At 44.4% G+C, this 21,847-nt stretch overlaps 1 protein-coding gene across 1 annotated transcript; it reads left to right on the top strand.

Annotated features, from left to right (window-relative positions):
• Positions 1 to 211: 211 nt before the first annotated feature.
• On the top strand, positions 212 to 7,547 carry LOC135884085 (cis-aconitate decarboxylase-like). Its single transcript, XM_065411380.1, has 5 exons — positions 212 to 232; positions 3,578 to 3,811; positions 4,452 to 4,541; positions 4,935 to 5,140; positions 6,629 to 7,547. The coding sequence occupies exons 1-5, from the start codon at positions 212 to 214 to the stop codon at positions 7,545 to 7,547; spliced, it is 1,470 nt and encodes a 489-aa protein (XP_065267452.1).
• The last annotated feature ends 14,300 nt before the right edge of the window (positions 7,548 to 21,847 follow it).

Raw genomic sequence — 21,847 nt, 5'->3', positions numbered from 1 at the left:
CAACTGGAAAAAACCACAATTGTAGCCCCTACCAGCCCAGCTGCTGATGTCACCAGTCTTGAAATTCATTTGTAGACAAACGCAAAGGCAAAATTCAAATGGCTTTGGAAGGGTATATAAACCCTGACACCAAACAGACACCTCTACTATCGCTTGAGGAGACCTTCCCAGTGCTCAAGAGAAATCAACAGACACATTTAGAACCATCAGAATGGTCTACTCAACTTTACAGGTAATGCTATTTCATGCTGAAAATCTATCCCTAGCTCATTCAGTTGTTTAGGATGTTTGATTTTAATTAGGTTTTGGGGAGCTCCTCAGCTGGTTTAAATTGTCATAATTCCACTGACTTCACTGGATCTATGATCATTTAATTTTACACTAACTGGGGGTCTGACCAGTGTTTAAAAAATTAGCTGGCTTTCATTGACTCCTTTTTGACCTACTAAAATGGTCCATGTTTTATCTATTTCTTCAATGTATTCCCTGTATTTTTGTATAGGGGTATAATGTTTTTATGAATGATCTGTACTTCATATTCTTAATATCTATTCAGAATTTGTCCTGTTCACAGTTGTAAGGGCTTGCCTGGCAGTTCTGAATCTTAAAACTTTATCCTGCAAATTCCAACAGAGTGCTTCCTTTCCCTGATTGTTCTTGGCACCGTTAACGGACTGGTTTCTAGTTAGCTAACAGCTTTGGAACAGGGTTCAATTTACCTACTTCTTGTTTGAACTGTCAGTTTTTTACAACTCAGGATTTACAATGCAAGCAATGAAAGTGTTCTTAAAATGCCTGGTTGCTTTATATGACAAACAGTATCTTTCTCTTGTCTCTAGAGATCCCAGAAGGTTTTAGCAGCTTCCCGACAGGTACACAAAATTTCTGCTCAAGGTTTGTATCTCTCAGTTAAAGAAATGTTTCTCTTTCTCTCTCTTTTTTTTTTTTTTTTAAAGTCTTCTGATATGTCAATATGTAAAAATAATTGACAGGAACTGGGTTAAACTTAGAAAAGTCTCTTAAATTCTTGGAAGACAAAATGTATTAATTATGATTATTATTATTGTTATGATTTCACTTAAAGACCAGCTTAAGTAAATTATTATTACATTTCAAGCTGAATTAACATGAACAAAATAACATATAGGTAAATAAAGGTGATTATCAGCCCTGTATCAAAACACACATTTACCTATTTTAGAGCCAAATTATGCAATTTTTAGTTAGGCAGAGCTCGCACTAACGTCATAGGGAATCTTGCCTGAGAAAGGACTATGAATATTTCACTTGTACTATAACCATGTACTTAAATGTTTAAATGGTAACTATCCTATCCTATCCTATGCTCCTGCATTGTCATTTATTAAATATTTAATCTAGGACTAGTTATTAAAATTGTTTAGAATAATTCACTATGTGGTCCTACTCATTTGTATGATCCTGTTATTCTATTCCCAGCTACAGTGGTATAAATCCAGAGTTCCTCCACTAATGTCAGAGAGCAGAATTTTTTTTAAGTCCTAGAGAGTCTCATAGTTGGTCATTTTACCTTTTTTCATGTTTACACTAGATGTAACAAATGTTGATCAAAGAAAGTGACTAAATAAAAAAATACAGTAATTAAAAAAAATCCATGCACAACCATTGACTCTAGCCAAGTCTAAGCTATACGGCCTTTTTATTAACCTCTTATTTTTAAAGAGCGCATATCACAGATTGGGGGGGGGGGCGGAATGCTGCTGTCAATATTTATATACTGATGGGAAGGTGTGTAGATATTACTTTACACTGAATTCCCAGAGGACATTTTCCTGTTGTGAAGGAAGCTATCAGAAATTTCTATTGAAATGCAGCTACAGTCATGATTTTCCTATTATATCTACAGTGTTGCTTTGCATCATTGCTTCCCTGCCCTTTAGTGAACTGATGCTTTATTTGTACCATGCATGGGATGCACTCTAGATATATGGAGGGGATACAAATGTGTAAGGCAGAGGTTTGCAAACTGCTACATGTGGTAGGTTCATAGTGCAATGTTTTATACAATCTCTATAAATGTATGAATCACTGATGAGACTCACAGCTGTCTTCACAAGTGGAATATGAGCCTCTGGATTTGAGTGAGACTCATACATATTTTTAGACAAATTGTGGGTCAGTTGCCATGATATTTGAAAGTGAAAGTTTCAAATGTGACTTTACTCCACATTAGAGCTGTTCAAAAACATTTTGACAGAACAGCATTTAGTCGACAAATGCAATTTTGTCAAAATCCAAATGTTTTATGGGAACATATCAATCTTGATGAAATTTTCAATTCATTTAAATAATGTTGAAATGTTTCATTTTGACTTTCTCATTTAGAACCATTTCATTTTGACTTTGGTCTTCTATTAAAATATTAATTTCAGTATTTCAAAATAAAATCCCTACAATTTTAAAATAAAATGTTACTTTCAATATAATAGTATGTTTGTAAATGTAATACATTTAATATTTTATATATATATATGTAATATTTTACATTATATTGTAATGTTTTGACATTATCAAAATGAAATGATTCAACATTTATTAAACCAAAACATTCTGATGGTCCCAAATTGAAAATATTTCGGCTTTTCTTTCTGGTTCAGAATGAAAACAAATTTCAAAATGTCAGTTTCCCACGGATTAGAAATTCCACTTTCCAACCTGCTATACTCTAAAATTGAAACAGAAGTAGAAATAGAAATGACAGTGCATGGTGGCTGGATGCCATACTACTTGTCTGGCCGTTAAGATGACCTCGTAGACCCGGAGACTGGACTCCCCCCTCCCAAACACACACAGGCAGGCATGTGTGCGTACACACACACACACACACACACACACACACACACACACACACACACACACACACACACACACACATATATATTTGGGCAAGTTGAATCTATTTCCTCAATTTAGGCTTGTTCCTGCCTGGAGATGAGAGCTCTGGCCTGAACCAGCAAAGCACTTAAGTAAGTGTTTTCTGTTACATGGCGCCATTGACTTTAGTAGGGCTATCATGGGCTTCAGTGCTTTGCTGGATTGGTCCAGAGTGCTGAGCACCTTGCAGGATCAAGCCCTTTATGCTGCTCCAAATTAAACCAATAGAAGATGCTGGGTCTAACCCTGCTCTCCTGAAGTCAAGGTAAGTTTTGCCATTAACTCAATGGGAGCAGGACTGAGCCTATTTTATTGAAACATACCTAGTTCATTCACCAGGTAAAGAAGCAGGCATCTCATTTTTCTCCTCTGCCCCGCACATGGGAAACTGAGGCACAGAGCTTCTAAGTGATTTGCTGAAAGTCACACAGGGCAGGAACACAAGCTAGGTCTCCTAACTCCTAGGCTTACCTCCTTACCACTAGACCATCCTTCCTCTCAAAACAAGGGCTGCAGAGGTTCGGCCACATTCACTCACGTTAGGTAGTAACTCACTCCCTGAGCAACTCCATTGAAAACAATAGGACTCTTTGACAAGCAGGGTACTAGTTCATGGGAGCAGGGGTGGCACAATGGGGCCTACGTGTTAACCCTTTGGGTCCAGTCCCGCAACTTGGCTGATCCTTGCCTCTTTCTACCTATCCCCACAGTGCTGGAGAGGACTGCTGCAGAGGAGACTGTGACCAGCAGCTTTGCATCCTTCATCCATGGAGTCCAGCCAGAGCACCTGTCTGAAGTTGTTCGTCACCGGAGCAAGAGGATGATCCTTGACAGCATTGGGGTTGGCCTTGTGGGCAGCACGACTCGTGTGTTCAATATCGCCCTGCGGTATTGTCAGGTAGGAGCAATACCCAACCATGCCCTTGTTGCCGTTAATACGGTACTGCTGTGCTGCCTGGGCAAAGAACCAGCACAAAAGTCAATGCAGTGCTTAAGTCTCTTTTTTTATGGCGTAAGTGGGATGTAATCATGCATATCCCTTGCAGCAGGGTGAATTTCGCTTTCAATGCACAAAGTCACAATCATGGGCGCATTTCCCCTGGCAAATGCCGAGAGCTGACACCAAAGCTCTTGCTGCCAACAAATGAATCACAGCTCTTCTCTATGGAACAGCAGCAAGTAATACTGGGAGGGAGAAAACAGGATGTGCTGGCTGAAATTAAATTCCTAGAGATCAATGTCTGGAAAAAGCCATTGTTGTTTTTGACTTCCCTGCATAAACTGGTAGCAAATTCCTTTGCTAGCCACATACTTTCAGATGTTCAGGTTAGTGTAAAGGGGGAAGAAGTTAAGCCCTTCAATTGAAATTTCATTATGTTTTTATTATGATGAGACTCTGTTTATCTGAGAGGTGCCCATTGCCTGGAATCCCACGTGGTGAAAATAGCACAGAGGCAGCACAACTGCTTTAGGTTACTACTCTCAGAATGCAACAGTGCCCTGCTCTCCCTTACTGGATTCTCTCCCTTCTACAGCAGCTGTATGCGTCAAATGCCGTTAGCTCTGTCTATGGCAGGAAAGGGTTAAAGCTGTCCCCTACACTGGCTGCCTTCACAAATGGAATTGCGGTAAGGCTTTCTCTTCCAGAAGAGGCTTTTTAATGGTACAGAATGCTCTGAGATAGCCACACCCCCTGATGTACCTGAAACACCAAACATTGGTACTGGCCCGTCATGTGAATGAGGTATGGGCCTTTTGTGACTGGGACCAGGAGAGGTGATTGGGACCCCGAAGGAAAGTTCATGTGTCTCTGCTCTGCATTCCTGTGAGTGGCACTTTTATCACAGTGCCCGTAAGCACCAATAATTCAATGATGTTGTTATGAAATTCATTATTAATATTAGGAGCTGCATGTGTATTGTGGTTACACCTGGGAGCACCAGTCATAGATCTGGACTCCATTGTGCTAGGTGCTGTACAAACCTGATTTTTACCTGGCTGTTGCCTCTCCCCTGTGTCAGGCTCACTCTATGGACTTTGATGACACCTGGCACCCTGCCACTCACCCCTCAGGGGCTGTACTGCCCGCTCTTCTGGCAGCTTCACAGATGCTACCTCCAAGCTCCAAATCCAATGGCCTGGACTTCTTGCTAGCATTTAATGTGGGCATTGAGGTGCAAGGAAGGCTCATGCGTTTCTCCACGGAGGCTCACAATATTCCTAAGAGGTAAATCTACTGTGCTTCAGTGAACAGGGCACAGGGCAGTGCAGCTTAGCAAGAGTTAGCATGCGGCATAGCAAATTAAATCAGAGATTCTGGAGTAGAGACAGACCCATCCAATGTGTGATTCACTTAGCACTGCAGTTTAGAGGCCACCTTATGAAACTCTTCGGGAATCTACAAAAGAGAGACACTAGCCCAAAACAGCCAGTCTCACTCAGAGTAAATGATATTATAATAAAAAGTCATCTCATCTATAGGTCTGCACGAATAACAGAGTTTTTGGTTAGTTGGTGATTTTGAAAAATAGGGAAAAATTCTTTTCAGGTCAGCCCGAAAACAAACATTTTTGAAATTTTCTGCTGATCAAAAAGTCTTTTTTTTTTTTTTTTTTTTTTTTTTTTTTTTTTTTTTTTTGGTTTTGGGTTGAATGAAACATTTTGCTTTGACAAAACTGAAAAGTTTCATTTCTGTGTTGACCATTTTTTAAACATTTGTTGAATATTTTAAAAATAAAATTAAAGGAAACTAAAAGTCATTTCAATTCAAACAATCAAAATATTTAGAATTTTTTGACTCCCCCTCCCCCCCCAAAATGATCAATTTTGGCATAACCAACACAAATTTGCAAATGTTTTGGTGTCACTGAATCTGCATTTTTTTTTTTTTTTTGGTGCTGAAAAAAAGTTTGGGGTGAAAATTTTCCCCAGATCTATTTTAATCAATAGCTACAGTGTGTGGAACAAGGGCTAGTGGGCTTATAAAAGGAGTCAGCGAGGATTCTACAAATTTAGGTCCAAATCCTTGATCAATAATAACTCCCAGTGAAGCCAAACTGCTGACACTAAGGAACTCATGGTTTGGCCCACACACTTGCCGGGGGTTAGGCATCATTAATCCAGTGTTGCACCTTAAGGACCTCTGATGACCTTACTATAGTCCTCTGTGATGGGGCAAGTGCTAGCTAACTAGTTTTGAGGAACAAAACTAGTTCACTCTAGTTTGTCTGTTGTTCTTAATGTCCTCAGAGGTTCTGTCACAGAGTAGATCTGTACTGCCAACTCACTCACATCCACCATTAGATAGCAGAGGCTTGGTCTCCTCCCATGTGTCATTGGCACCTGCCAAGTGTGAGTGTGAAACGTCGCCAGATCAGAACGGTAGCATTTGACATCCACTTTGCACTGGTGTGAGCGATGATACCCGGTGCCAGAGAGCGGGGAATCAGGCCCTACGTATTTAGATTCTTATGACTCAAAGCAAAAATGGGATGCCTGGGCTCACTCTGGTGTTTTCCCGCTCCCATAGTAAATCAGCATCAATGTCAGTGGAGCAACAGCTTACACCAGCGGAGGGTCTGGCCCGCTGTTTTGCAATGGTCTTGGTGCCATGGGCATGCCCTTCAGTGGCACTTGGGGGCTCCCTATGCAAGAGGCAGGCAGGCCTTTCCAGCCCCCTGCTGTGGTGAGATCATTGCTGTGGTTTCCCTTTCAGGTTCCATCCTCCCTCTGTGGTGGGCACCATGGGCAGCGCAGCTGCCACAGCAAAGCTTCTTTCTCTGAATGTGACCCAATGCGCCCATGCCTTAGCAATTGCTGCCTCCCTGGCAGGGGCACCGATGGCAAATGCAGCCACCCAAGCCAAGCCCCTGCATATTGGCAATGCCACCCGCCTGGGGTTGGAAGCGGCGCTTCTGGCTGCCCGGGGAATGGAGGCCAGCCCCCTCATTCTGGATGACATCCCCGGGTGCTCTGGATTCAGTGCGTTCTACGGCGACTATCGGCCCAAACCGCTGCCCCTGCCAGCAAGCAGCCACGAGTTCCTCTTGGAGAAGCAAGATGTCGCTTTCAAACGTTTCCCAGCCCACCTAGGGATGCACTGGATTGTGGATGCTGCCGCATCAGTCAGGAACCTGCTCATCAACTATTCCGGCTCCTTCTCTCCCTCTCTGATCCGTGCCATTCTGCTGAGGATCCCAGTGTCCAAGTACATCAATAGGCCCTTCCCAGAGTCTGAGCACCAGGCTCGACACTCCTTCCAGTTCAATGCCTGCACTGCCCTGCTGGATGGCGAGGTGGGCCTCAACTCCTTCACTGATGGCTGCATCCATCGGCAGGAGCTGACAGAGCTGCTGGCCAAGGTGGTGGTAGAGCACCCTGAAGACAACATAGCCAACTTCGACAAGATGTATGGGGAGGTAGCACTGGTCCTGGAGAATGGAGATGTGCTGACAGGCAGATGTGACACTTTCTATGGGCACTGGAGGAAACCCCTAAGCAGAGAATCGCTCCTGAAGAAATTCCGATCCAACGCGTCTCACGTGCTCCCAGAGGACAAGGTGAACAGCATCATCACGACAGTGGAAAACCTGGAGAACCTGCCAGACAGCTCCCAGCTGGCCTCCAGCCTGTAAGAACACGATGTTTGATGAGTGAAGCATCATCGCATTGGAACACTAATTCCCTTCTTTCAAGGACAGAATCTTTTTATCATTCAAAGTGAACTGCAGAGCAAAAATGAAGTCCAAGCACAGATTTCAGTGCCTAATGACCCCGATAGCCAGGCTGTGAAAGTATGTGTATGTGTGTGTTTGAGTGAAAGAGAAATAAGTTTTAACAAATACTTGGTGCTGCTTGATTTGCTGAAGGTATCCCAGAACATGCCATTACAGATACCCAGAAGTCTCACTGATCTCCAAGAATGATGCATTCTGGGATATCTGTGAACCAGCATCTCCAATAGGGGCAGAAGATTTCCCCCCCCCAAAAGATTAATTAAAACTTATTTTTGTGCAGAATGTTGTCCTAGTCAGTGAGGATTCTCAATACCAAAATTTGTGCTTATCTTAATGTTCACCTGCACAGTCAACCTATGGAACTCTTTGCCACAGGAAGGCCAAGACTATAATAGGGTTCAAAAAAGAACTAGATAAGTTCATGGAGGATTGGTCCATCACTGGCTTTTAGCCAGGATGGGCAGGGATGGTGTCCCTAGCCTGTGTTGCCAGAAGCTGGGAATGAGCAACAGGGGATGGATCACTTGATGATTACCTGTTCTATTCATTCCCTCTGGGGCACCTGGCATTGACCACTGTCAGAAGACAGGATAGTGGACTAGGCAGACCATAAGTCTGACCCACTATGGCCGTTCTTATGTTCTTACACTTCTCTTAATGTTCACCTCTGCTCTTCCAGTCATCTTTTAGATCATTATTAGTTAGTTCTGCTGGTCAAACAGAAAATATGGCAGCATTAGGGTCAACAGCCAGGTATTCTAGACCCAACAAATGATCTGTAAATCTATCGATCAATGTAATGTATGATAATTTAATCTTTGATTGAAAAATCTTGCATTGTTTTGGGTTACTGTTATATACTGTATGGTAAGACACACACCACTCTTTATATAAGGAGATATAGGAATATACAATGTATACAACACGCTCATTGAGCAGAAATGGGAGTACAGTGGAGTCGCATCATAGGCACATTTAACTTACGCGATTTTAACTATACGCGCTCGGCAAAAAAATAGAAAAATAACAAAATACTGTACCTGTAGTGCGGGCGATTCCGCCCGCCATTCCACTCAATGAGCGTTTGACTATACGCAATTTTCGCTTTACGCGCTGACTTCAGAACCTAACCCCCGCGTAAGATGTGACTCCCCTGTATTGATTAATGCTACATGTTTCCAATATGCTTTTCATGCGGGCACATTTTATATCACTTGGATGAAATTACCTGTACAGAATATTATTACTTCGTGATGATTTTGACAGAGCTAGATTCTCTGCTATAGTTAAGGATGTGGGCTGGTTCCAAACTTGTGCCTTTGCCAGCATGGGGGATTTCATGGAAACAAAGAATTTCCTTGCCACTTATTTATTTTTCAACTGTCTACATTGCTGCTAATCAAGACGCTTATGTCAATTTATTTATACAGCTCTTTCAAAATAAAGACTTGAAGTACAAGCTTATTTGCAGAAAGATTTATTGCTACAATGTATTCATCACAAGAAATCCTTGCTTTATTCCAAATACTTATAAATAACGGCCTACTTGAATTGTGGGATGATTGTCAAAAAAATTGCAGCTGAGTTACAGACAAGCCATGGAAAATTGCAGAAAAGTAATAATGGACGTTACTTTTCTGTGATTTTCCGCTGTTGGCTGCCTGGAGCTGAGAGCGGGTTCTTCTGCTGTCTCATATTGCAGAATCCACAATTTCTGCAATATCGCAGGTTAAGTAGGGCCTTAGTTAAACAAGTATATAATGGCTTTTACAATAAATGGTTGGCCACACCCATGGCTGGGGTAGTACAATGCACATAATTCTGCAAGAGGGCTAGCTAGGAGTCTGACACTGAGATCAATCATTGGTCCATATGTTGGAATCTCATGGGCCAGATCCTCTCAGCATAGCTACGCCAATGGTGATACTCAGTAAACCGCTGAGGATTTGGCCTATATTTATCTGTTGAGGAATTATATCTCTCTGTTGTCAAATACAGGTTGAAGTGTCCAGATGAAAAGACTGACTGTTAGTCACTGAGATCTGACACTGGCCAAATATGATCTCCAATAAATTTCCAAGAGTTTGTCTATAATACAGTTGGTCTACAATTAGTGCCCTTCCATGCCAGATGTAGGAATTTAATTTCTTAAATGCCTATCTTAGCTTACCAGAAAAGTTTCAGGTATTATAGCGCAATCATAGATAGAATATCAGGGTTGGAAGGGACCTCAGGAGGTCATCTAGTCCAACCCCCTGCTCAAAGCAGGACCAATCCCCAGACAGATTTTTTGCCCCAGATCCCTAAATGGCCCCCTCAAGGATTGAGCTCATAACCCCGGGTTTAGCAGGCTAATGCACAAACCACTGAGCTATCCCTCCCTCACCCAGATAGTCCTATTGATTACACCTTCAAAGCCACTCCTAAGCAAACATTAACCCAAACAAAATAACAATCCTCACCCATGATAAAATTCAGTTAAGCTGGACATTGTATTTCATTTTCTGCTTCCTTCTGCTGATGGGCACACAGTGGTTTTAAAACCCTGAAGCTGTTCTGAAGATGGCAATACACTGTCCTCATGCTAACGTCAGGGGGATCACAGCTGGTAACAAATTCATCTCTTGCTCAGTAGTTACCAAGAAGCCAGCAAAACCTGGGGAAGGCACAGAATTGAGCTCAGGCCCATGCAGGCTGATGCATATTGGCATATTGACAGTGACTACAAAGGAGAGACGCTGGCTCACACCAGCTGAAGATATGGCTCTGAATTGTTAATATTTACAATTTTGGTGTCATGTAAGGGGCTGAACCTGGCAAGATCGTGAAAGCCAGCAACTCCCATCTAATTCTGCGGAGCTCTGTAGAGATTTCCCGTAAATGTTCATCTCTTTTTTTTTTTTTTTTTTTTTTTTTTTTTTTTAATGCTTCCTTTAAAAACAAACACACAATCTCTTGAGCCACTGAGTTTTTTAGCTGGGGGAACTGTATGCAGAGAACAATGCATTCAAGAAAATTAGCACCTGGTTCTATTTGCTAACATGTTTGATTTTTTTTTTTCATCTAAGTAGCCCATAGGCTTTGTGCTAGCCATATGCATTAGGGGTGATTTTCACCCTGTGACTGTTACTTTGAGTCTTTGCTATTCATAATTCCATAATAATTCACACTATGTGACTGATCAACTAAGTCACATGGTCTTGTTTTTGTCTCCTGGATGGATGACTCCTGAACCCAAAAAGAACTTTACAATTCACCATGTGACTACTTCCATGAACATTCAGAACACTGAGCTCTTTACCTTTTTTCATTCCTCCCTGCTCTGCCGATGCATAGCTCAGAGACGATCAGGTGGAATTTGGCAATTGGTAATGCCTGACTAATGCCACACATTAGAGTTGATGATCCCAAGTTGGTGACTAAAATCACACTGTGTCTCAGGCTGTTTTGCACTACTAGAAACAAGTGGCTAGGTTTCCACAGGATCAAGCAAGCAGAAAGTGAGGGTTGAGAGTGAGAGTGTCTCTAATTATGTATGAACAGGAGGAATGTGAAGCAGAGAGGAAAGTAAAAAGGCATTGTAGTGAGAGATGTGTACACGAGACATGTGGTTAAAGGCATCAGGAATGGTTATATGTAGTACATACACACCCCTGGGTGCTGATCTTGTGCCTTTAAGATCCCTATTGTGATCAGTCTGCTGATATGGCTGTAAGAAGGCCTGTGACTGGCGCTGGTTGCGACATTTTACCTGTGTCAAAGCTGCATTGTTTTGTAGAGCTGTATTGATTTTGATGACATTTTTGATGGGAAAGTTTCTGAGGCTCAGCGTGGATTTTGGTCACTTCCAGAGAGAGGGAGAGACCCAGATACCTGAATCCAAAACCTGACCTTTTCAATCCAAAAATGGGCATTTCAACACAATTCCATCAAATGTTCAACTGGGTCTGGTTTTGTTGCAATGTGGAATGGAAACAAATGTTGAAACCTCAAAAATTGTCATGAAACAGAATTATCATTCTCCAGCCAGCTATACCCGTGGCAAGCATTGGTGATTATGAAGACACATTGTCCAGGTTCCTCTTGCTCCAGGGAGATGCTTAACAACCTCAGGCAAAAGTGAGCATGGATTCCCATGGGCCGAGGCTGTTTGATGCAAGGTGAGTGATTCAGGTTTCTGAACTTGTGTTTATGGCAGATCTGGCAGGGCACTGCTGACGGGCCAGAATAGGCACATGTCTTTCTGGCTGGCTCCTTGTGTCTCCTGCAGCCTCGGCGTGAATTGTGCAGCAGTGGCTTTTTCTTCCAAACGCTGCTGCACTGAATACGTCCTTCCCTGGGAAGCAAACGCTTAAGCATATGGCAATCCCGGAGCCTTAGGGTCAGGATACTATACTCACTTCCTCAGGACGTCCCCAGCTTCCCCATGGAGCTGCTGTCCCCTTCAGTGAATTTTAGTACTGAGAGATGTAAACTCCCACTCAGCCAATGGCTCATTTGTCTGGTGTGACAGGGTGTATCAGCCCCGCACTGGTACAGTAGTTTAACCCTTCTTTCTTAGCCGAGGAGGCCACACCCCCTCAGCTCTGCTGGGCATGCTCCAGCTGGAAGCAGGGTATAAAAGCAAGTAGAGCAGCTCAGTCTGGGCTGACCACCAGCGGGGAAGGAGATGCATCGCTAGCTCTTGAGGGAGGACCCACCTGCACTTCAAGACGTGGAGGCCAGCCAGTCGGAGACGGACCCTGACACACCGGCTTGGGACAGCACGGAGAGTGGAGAGACTGGAGTGACAGCTGGGGCTGTAGTATTGACTCTGGCCATTGGGACGCACTGCCCTGACAGCAAGGGCCGTGGTATTGATTTTGGCTGATAGGCCGCACTGCCTGCTATCAAGGGCCACATTAAGGGCTAAGGCCCCTGAGCTGCGCAGCCCCGAGACCCAGGGCACCCCTTCAAACTCGATTGCGGGGCTGTGACGCACCTCTCCCCCTCCCCATTCACAGGCTGCTTATCAGTGCTGGGCTAGGCCTGATTTATGGATGGTCGCTATGTCACAATTGCCATAGTTGGATCATCGTCTTGTATTACCATGCGAGAGGTGGGGATCTATGAGGCTACGGGGGCCAGATGAGCATCAGCAGAGTATTAGGGAAGATTTCCACACTCTCCATTAAGAACATAAGAGTGGCCATACCAAGTCAGACCAAAAGTCCATTTAGCTCAGTATCCTGTCTTCTGACAGTGGCCAATGCCAGGTGCCCCAGAGGGAATGAACAGAACAGGTAATCATCAAGTGATCCATTCCCTGTCGCCCATTGGACCATTCTTGTCCTGGGTTGGAGGAGCAATAGGTGGATCCACAGTTGATTGATGGGATGGCTCCTAAGCACTTCTTCCCTCCACACTGTCACCCTCTCAGAACTCTTTGCTTTACTGATGAACTGCAGAAGACGGCGTGCTTGGACATGAAAGAGGAGGCTGGGCTGGACCATTGCAGGATGGTGACCCCTCCAGACTCTGATTCACTCATGCACAGGTGTGAAAACCCCAAGGGATTTCTCTGGCCTCTCAAGGAAATAGAACAACCAGGCAGAGCTATTTCAGGCTGCAAAGTAAATCTAATCAGAAAGAGTGGCTGGATAGTCCAGCATGGGAGCCTCCCCTGTATTTGGATTTCTATCCGCTGAACCAGTGTTGGGAGTTAGTAAGACTTTCACTAACGTAGACAAGGCTGAAAGGTTACATAAGCATCCCTTTCATTCCTGGTGTTTCCACTCAATCCTTAGTGCTGGGCCTTTGGAAGTTTTCACCCTCAGTGTTGTTTAGTGTCACTGGAAAATTTGGACCCTAGTTCAAGGGTGTATAGTTATTTTTTTAAAAGGCACTATCGGCTACTCTGGTAAATAGGTTAATAAAACTACTGCAATTTAAAAAAACAAAAACTCAAAACCACCTCTGATCATTTCTTGGAGCCTGATGGTGTATGGTGTTGACTGCCTTTGGAGTTGAGGTTACATGGTGCTACATGCCCTCATCTACTTGGAGGAGAAAGCCTTGGCAGCTTTAAAAGCCTTCCAGTTTTCCTTTATTAGTATATTTGCAATGTGAAAGTCTAAGCATGTGTACTGTTAACTTGGGTTGTCAATTTTTTTTTAAATATGTCACTTAATTTTTTTTGGTAAGGAAATGGTTTCATAACCATGGGGGGAGGGATAGCTCAGTGGTTTGAGCATTGGCCTGTTAAACCCAGGGTTGTGAGCTCAATCCTTGAGGGGGCCACTTGGGGATCTGAGGCAAAAATCAGTACTTGGTCCTGCTTGTGAAGGCAGGGGGCTGGACTTGATGACCTTTCAAGGTCCCTTCCAGTTCTAGGAGATAGGAAGCTTGGGACCCTGAGATGCCGTCCAACTATTTAGCTCCACTCCGGGCTGTTATTTCTTGTTCAGAGTGTGTAAGATTTCACCACCCATAGCCACTGCCCTGACCCCACTGAAACCTCTTACCGAGTGAAGTGAAGCTTATGGAAGAGAAGTAATAACACCCAGAGAAAACCAGCAAGCTAGCCTGTGTGGCACTGAAAATAAAGTCATGAACGCCATGTCACCAAAGTCCCCTGTTTGCCCATCACACATGGAACAAGAACAGGGCCCCTTTTCCTCTCTCAGATGCTCTGGTCCAGGATAACTGGCACCTAACGTACAAATGGAAACATCCCCAGGTATTTCCTCACAAACATGTCTACAGCACTGAGCGTGGTGAATGGAAAGGCTTTTTACAATGCGGCTCCATGTTGGGCATGCAGCATGTTTATGCTGTGAGTAAAGGTAGTAAATACAGGCTCAGGTTGAGAGGGTTTCTGGCCAAGGATCCCAAGAAAACCGAGAGGAATAAAAGTGTCACACGTTGTTTGCTTGTTCTCGGACTTAAAAACGAACCATGAAAACTCAGCCTGCTCAAGGGCTTGAGAACCCTGGAAAGGTGCAGTGAGGGCACGTTTGCCGAGGCTGGGTCCTTTGCTTGACAGGAATTATGGGGAAGGCAGCAGAAAAGTACATTGTTATCATCTTGTTATCATCAGTGAATGAGAGATGATAGGTAAGATGGGGATAGGCCATGAAGGGCCTTGGAGGTGCAGACAAGCAGCTTGTTTGATGCGATGGAGAAGTGTCTGGTTCCCTTTATAGCATGTCTGCATTTCATTTTATAGCTGCTGTAAGATTCTCCAGGTGATATGTTCTGGGACTGTTGTTATTACACTTCTCTTGCATTAAATGCAGCCATTTGGCATATGTCCTCCTGCATTATGCTCCTGCTTCCGCTGAAGCCAATAGTAAGTTTCCATTGACCTCAGTGATGCAAGGTTCAGCTCTATAACGCCATATGGGAATTGGCCTGCTGGCTCTGCTTATTCTCCCCCTCCCCCCAGGTAATTTATATGAAGATCTTGGGTCCAGCTGGATACTTACAGCCCTTGTTACTGCAGTATCTGTGTGCCATACAATCACGAAGGGATTTTATCCTTGTCATGCTCCCGGAAGTGTTAGCTCCTGTAAAACGGGGATAAAGCACAGGTTTGATCCAGGTACTTTACCAAGGTCACACAAAATCTGGGCTGAGCTTTCAAGCCAGGGTGAGATCCCCGGTTGTGGCCCCTTCATAGCAGATAAAAGGGTTGGGATGGTGTAAAGGGGCTATAAAAGCTCCAGATCTGGCTGGGATATCCCTTCAGTGCAGAAACTGAGGAAGACATCATAAGACACGTGGTGTAGGGGGCCTGTTGGGGATGAGTGGGATGGGGCATGACAGGGGCAGGGCTGCATCATGCAGAGCAGTGGCGATTCTGGGCACCCAGAAACAGCCTGGGCTGTCTAAATTACACTGGGGCAGCAAAACAGCCCTGGATTGGGAGGGTACAAAATTAGCTTCAAGCTGTGATAGCCTCCCCACCTGCAGGTTGTGAGTGCTGTGTTGCACCTCGTGGAGGCATTGCACAGAACCTTATCCCAGGTCGCCTGAGTCCCACATCGATGCCTTATCCTCCAGGTCATTCTTCCAGCCAGAACTTGCATCCTTCAGCTGAGTAAACTGTACTCAGGTGAGGAGTCCCATTGAATTTAGGCTTGTGCATAGGCTGTCATAAGCCAGATAACCTTTCTAGCTGTTCCCACATTTTCCTGTCAATAGTATTTTCCTGACCTTTATATCTGAGGTAGAAATCTACTCATCTGACTGTCTAAAAGACTATTCGCCTTAGTAATTCAGTGTTTCCATTGTATACCTTAATGCAATTGAATTCTCCTTAGTAATTAAGTGGTTTCATGTACATGCTTCCTGCAATAGGAAATATTTTAAAAATTTAGAATTATGTCATGTTCTTAAAGAGAATTAAACAAAGATCTCATGTCATGAGAAATAGTGAACAATGTTGGTTTTGGGTGGTGATCCTTATCACCCAGGTGCTCAGTGGCCTGGGCCTGCACATTTGCAGCTCTCTGATGAGAACCAGGGTTGACAACTTGCCTCTTCAGGTACAATGGAGCTGTTCACCATAAGGTCAAAGCTTATGTTCTCATCTGTTCAGCAGACATAGGTTGCTTGTGAGCCAGTCTGAGACTGTGGCCCATACTCCTGCAGGCCCTAAAAACCACCACGAAGCTCACCGGCTTCTACATCAAGGCTCACTTCTGAAACCTCACCTTTGCTAAGAAAAATGCAGAGCACAGCGTGCTTGTCATAGATTTCATTTAACCCCTAGCCCACAGCTCTCCCCTGGGGGAGAGAAAGCGAGAACCATACAAGACAAATGCTAGTCATATTGCTTAATGCACTCAGCTTCTATAGGTATGAGGGCAGTCTAAAGAACTGAATAGGAGAGAATTTGTAATTACTTTTGCTTAAGTGTTCCTTTTCATTGCGCCAATGATCAGCTGCTATAGGGGCCTGAGATGTTGCCAGTCACACTCTGTATCTGAAAACTGGAGCCAGAGGGAGCTGAAACAGCCCTTCAGCCTTTGCTCGGAAGGTTTCAACGGGTGCGTTGTTTCTATAAGGAATCGCCATAACGGTGAGAATGACTGGGCTGCTTTCACTGTCTCCACTCCCATCCAGTTTCACCCGGGCACTTCTGCCTGCAGTGTACAAACAGGAAAACATGTTGGGTGAGATTCTGATGTCACGTATAGGGGGTGAAACTGAGATCAGAATCTCTTGTTGTAGACTCTGTCCGGGGAATCTCTAACAGGTCACCAGCCGCTCCTTCCTCTAAGAAACAAAACTGGATACAACTGAACCAGATGCTTAGCAGGTGTAAATTGCCAAATATACACCAAATCACACCATTTTGAGGCACTGACCCCATGTTTAGAATAAGGCAGAGCAATTTTTAGGGGTGGATTTTTCAGTACAGGCTCAACAGGGCCTGCAGTTTTGTCTGTGTAAAGCCATGAAGTCAATTGGGGTGAAGTTTAACCTGGTGCAGACAGCCTGCATGAGATCCAGTCACCACTGAAGCCCAATATCCCTAGGGGTTAACGTCACCCGGAGTGAAGCACAGGCAAGCGGACTTTGCAGGAATTACATGCTGGCACAGTGCATGGGAATGGGTGCATGTATAATTTTATATAGGCAGAATGGAGGCTGTAAAGAACTAACTGAAGGTGGTGTTAATGTCAGAGAAAGGTTGCAGGAGAAGGAAGGAAGTGTGTAACAGGGATTGTGAGACCAAATCAGATCCAGGCTACATCAAATCCAGGATCCTGGCTCTGACAGTGGCCAGTGTGAACTGCTTCATAGGAAGGTGCAAGAAAACCTGCTCCCAGGGAAAGTTCCTTCCTTAACCCCTTAGGTTGGAGGTTGGTTTATGCCCTAGAGCAGGAGGTTTATAGCTCTTCCCAAGTTCTTGGACTTTAAATCTTCTTTAATATTACAGGTCTAGATATTCCTGTTGTCAATAGACATGTCCAGTCCTTCTCTGAGTAGGGAGCCTCCAGGTACCCTGCCCTAAAATGGGAATATAAAGAGTTCTTAACACAGCAGCCCAAAGCAGGAGCAGCAGAAGCTCCCTAAAAGTGGGGAAGGCCACCACGCCTCCTCTCCCCCTGAGGCCCTGCCCCCTGCACCACCCCTTCCCGAGTCTTCCACATTCTGAGTCACTGTTGCAGCATCATAGAGATGGTCACATCTTGGGATGCCTCCCACCAACCATCCACTGCATTGATACTTTGCCCTTCTCTAAGGCCTCTGCCTGTGTATCTTAAGGTTTAATTCTATGCCCACTGAAGTCAGTAGCAAAGCTCCTATTGCCTTCAGTAGTGAAAGATCAAGTTCTTAAAGCACCACGGAAACATTAATGAGCTGAACCTCACAACCCCACAGTCAGGTGGGTATTGTTATCCCACTTAACTGAAAGGTTAAGTGACTGGTGCAAAGCCCGATGTCACACTTAGCCTGCTGGTGTGTCTGTCCAAGGATCAGAATAAGGACAGCAATGACTCTGCACAAGAGTGGGTCAAAATATTTTAGTGACATTGTTTTGCATGAAAAAAATGGACAAAAATTTCATTTTCTTGGAAATGTGATTTCTCACCAAAATGATTTGAAAAGAAATTTCTCATTTTGTTTCATTTGGAACCAAAACCTTTTGTTTTGACTCTCATTGGCAATGTTTGTTTCACTTCATTTTTCTAACCCTCCCCCCCCCCTTCATTCTCTCCCTTTCTCATTTTTTTCCATTAGACAAAAGGGCGGGGGGAGAGAAAACAAAGAAATGAAACAAATATTTGATTAGAAACATTAACTTTTTTTGTTGACCAACTCTTTACTGCCCCCACCTCACACCTATAAGGTAAACAGCACTCTGTTCAGTCCTGTATTAGTAACATGTGTACTGGCCTAGTCATTGTCTGCAACCCATAATCAGAAAAATGGGGAAAAGCAAGATACGGAGCAGGGGTAACACCCTGCACTGAAGTCAAGGAACATGCTCTGTGTGTGCAAAATCCAAATAAAAAACTCCGACAGGCTTTATCACCATGGACAGCAGCCACATTCCTGTTCCAGCTGGCCACATTCTCAGGGTTGTATTCCAAGGACGAGCATTTTCAAAGGGCTCTCAAACCAGCTTCCAAACTCTCCCAGCTGCTTATCTTTAGCTGGCCACATTTTCTGCCTACTTTCTATGGGCATCTATTTTGTTGCCGACATGCAGATGGATTTCTACCTGCAGTTGGACACCTAACTCCCTGCAAATACACTCTGCATACCCACAGGACTGAACAGCCAAGACAGGGCCCGATTCCCAGGTGCACTAGGGCAGCCCTGTGCTACTCCACTGGCTCAAAATTGCTGCCCTAAAGCCAGGCAGCCAACTACCTGTCGTGGCCTCTATACTATCCCTTCCTTTTGGCTAGCACAGGGGGCATGGCTGGGGGTAAAGAGGCAACTCCAGGGCTACCTGATATCTGGCTGATGCTCAACTGCCATTATAGTGCCATGGGACCCTGCCAGAGTCAGGGTGGCCACAGAATTGGACGAGTGTAAAAATAAGTGTTTTGTGCTCTCCCCTGTCCTGAGCTGTGCAGAGAGCTCCTTGGCTAGCTCTCAAGATCTGGGCGGAAAGTTTGTAACAAACCCCAAGAAGTGACGCAGCAAAGTATCCGCATCACAGACAGACAGATTCACACAGCTCTGATATTAAAGTGTAATAGGTGGCTGGGGAGGGCATCCTTCTCCAACATCCTGGCCAATTTTAAACTCTGCGACTGAAATAGCTGGCTGTCACTTGGTTCACTCCCCTCAGCCACATCCTAAGTGTGTCTAGAAATCAATTGCATCTTTTCCAAACAAGGAAGTGATCTTTCAGAAATCGAGTTTCTATTATTGCAACTTGCTTACTGATAAACTATAAAGATAAAAGCCATCCATTGCTCTAACACCCTGTGATTCGTTACGTAATGCCATAAAATAACATTTACATAAGGCTGAAAGGGGTACAACCCAAATTCCAGTAAGCCCTCCTTGGTTAATCCTAACTGGTTTCCTTCGACAGCCTTAAAAAAAAAAAAAATCCCTGTCACGCCAGGGTATCAAAATCACTGCTTCCTCCATTCAATGCCCAACCATCTTTTGATAACTCCATGCCTAACAGGTAATGTCATGTGGACTTTTCTCCTTTTTACACGTTATGATTATGGTTTTGTTGATTGCCAGCAAACACTGTGTGTCAGGCAATGGGACATGCCAGGAAAGGGAGGCGGGAGGGTATTACCTCAATATTTGGATTACCTTTCCTAGCTCTGATTTCTTCTGCTGCCTCTGTCTCCTTCTCCCCAGTCATCCATGGAAGGCTGTTCCACCCAACAGATCAATACTGGGGGATCAGGCAGCCTGATATTTCTGGTCTGAGTGAGTTCTGCTCTTTCTTCCTGGTTGTGGTCATTGATTGATCTCCTGTTCAGTTCTGTTTGTGACCCCCAGCCTTTGTCCCAAATCCAAACCCTAGAGTAACCCCAAGCCAAGTTTAGACCTGAGCACTGCCCCCTTAGGCCCTTGCTAGTTACCATGTGCATTACAAACACGTCTCCTGGCTTTAGCAGAGTGAGTTTCAAATGCTGGATAGTATCAGAGGGGTAGCCGTGTTAGTCTGGATCTGTAAAAAGTGACAAAGAGTCCTGTGGCACCTTATGGACTAACAGACGTATTGGAGCATAAGCTTTCGTGGGTGAATACCCACTTTGTCAGACGCATGTGGTGGAAATTTCCAGAGGCAGGTATAAATATGCAGGCAAGAATCAGTCTAGAGATAACAAGGTTAGTTCAATCAGGGAGGATGAGGCCCTCTTCTAGCAGTTGAGGTGTGAACACCAAGGGAGGAGAAACTTTTGTAGTTGGCTAGCCATTCACAGTCTTTGTTTAATCATGAGCTGATGGTGTCACATTTGCAAATGAACTGGAGTTCAGCAGTTTCTCTTTGGAGTCTGGTCCTGAAGTTTTTTTGCTGCAGGATGGCTACCTTTAAATCTGCTATTGTGTGTCCAGGGAGGTTGAAGTGTTCTCCTACAGGTTTTTGTATATTGCCATTCCTAATATCTGACTTGTGTCCATTTATCCTTTTACGTAGAGTTGGCAACAAACCTCGATGCCAACTCTGCCCACATATTTACACCAGCGACACCATCACAGGACCTAACCAGATCAGCCACATCACTGGTTCATTCACCTTCACGTCCACCAATATAATATATGCCATCTTGTGCCAGCAATGCCCCTCTGCTATGTACATAGGCCAAACTGGACAATCCCTAGGTAAAAGGAGAGCCAGGAGTGGGCTGTCTGTCTTGACTCCATCCTTCCCTGCACACCAGACAGTGGGTTAAATAGCACCTTGTGGAGGGCTGCAGGAAATGTTTTCCCTTGCAGAGCAAACAGGGAGCAGGGAAGGAGTTCTGAATCACAGTCCTCCTGGAGCAGTGCAGCAACTTACCCCCATCACGGGAGCTCCGAGCCTGGGCTCCAGCCCAAGCCATAATGTCTCCACACCAATTAAACAGCCCCTTAGCGCCAGCCCTGTAAGCCCAAGTCAGCTGACACGAGCCAGCCACGGGTGTTTAATTGCAGTGTAGACACTCCCCTAGGTACCAGTAATTGGTTTGTGTTAAGTTTTCTGGAGTAGATTTTTGCTGGCTGAATAATATTTCCTTTCCCTTCCATAACACAGTGGGGTTCATTCAAAGGTGAGGCTTATTGTGAGTGGCTCTGTCTCCAAAGCCCCAGGAGTGTATTCTTCTTGGCTATTTTTGGAATGCTCCTTAGGCCTCCAGGGGAGCACAGCATGAAAGGATGACACATTGCAGAAGAGTTATGGCCTGAGACAAAACTCAGATGTTGCATAATTCCAGCTATTTTCTTCTCTGTTGTACTTAGACATGCATTGAGATGGATGGGTGAAAAGAGCTTGAAAGCTGCAGGAGGAGTTCTGTCTGTGTCATGCTATATGGAATCATAGTCCTTAAATAGGAGATGTTTATTACAGAAAATTGCTACAAACAGGCATTTACGCAAATTGACTTCCACCTTTGTCACCCTTGTGGACCAATCACTGGCCCCTTTGGGCACAGAGACATCTAGTGGCTGAATAGAATGCTGCATGTCAACATATGACAATCACATCCATTCAATTCTCAGCGTATTAAAAGACTCAG

The sequence above is a fragment of the Emys orbicularis genome, chromosome 9, assembly GCF_028017835.1.
Source record: "Emys orbicularis isolate rEmyOrb1 chromosome 9, rEmyOrb1.hap1, whole genome shotgun sequence".
Lineage (NCBI taxonomy): Eukaryota > Metazoa > Chordata > Testudines > Emydidae > Emys > Emys orbicularis.
This window is presented reverse-complemented; position numbering and strand designations above follow the sequence as displayed.

Bases quoted from the DNA above. Each gene is read 5' to 3' on its own strand.
- LOC135884085 (XM_065411380.1), top strand. From the start codon at position 212: ATGGTCTACTCAACTTTACAG. The intron at 233-3,577 runs GTAATGCTATTT...CTTTGGGTCCAG, and splicing joins TGGTCTACTCAACTTTACAG to TCCCGCAACTTGGCTGATCC. The intron at 4,542-4,934 runs GTAAGGCTTTCT...CCCCTGTGTCAG, and splicing joins CCTTCACAAATGGAATTGCG to GCTCACTCTATGGACTTTGA.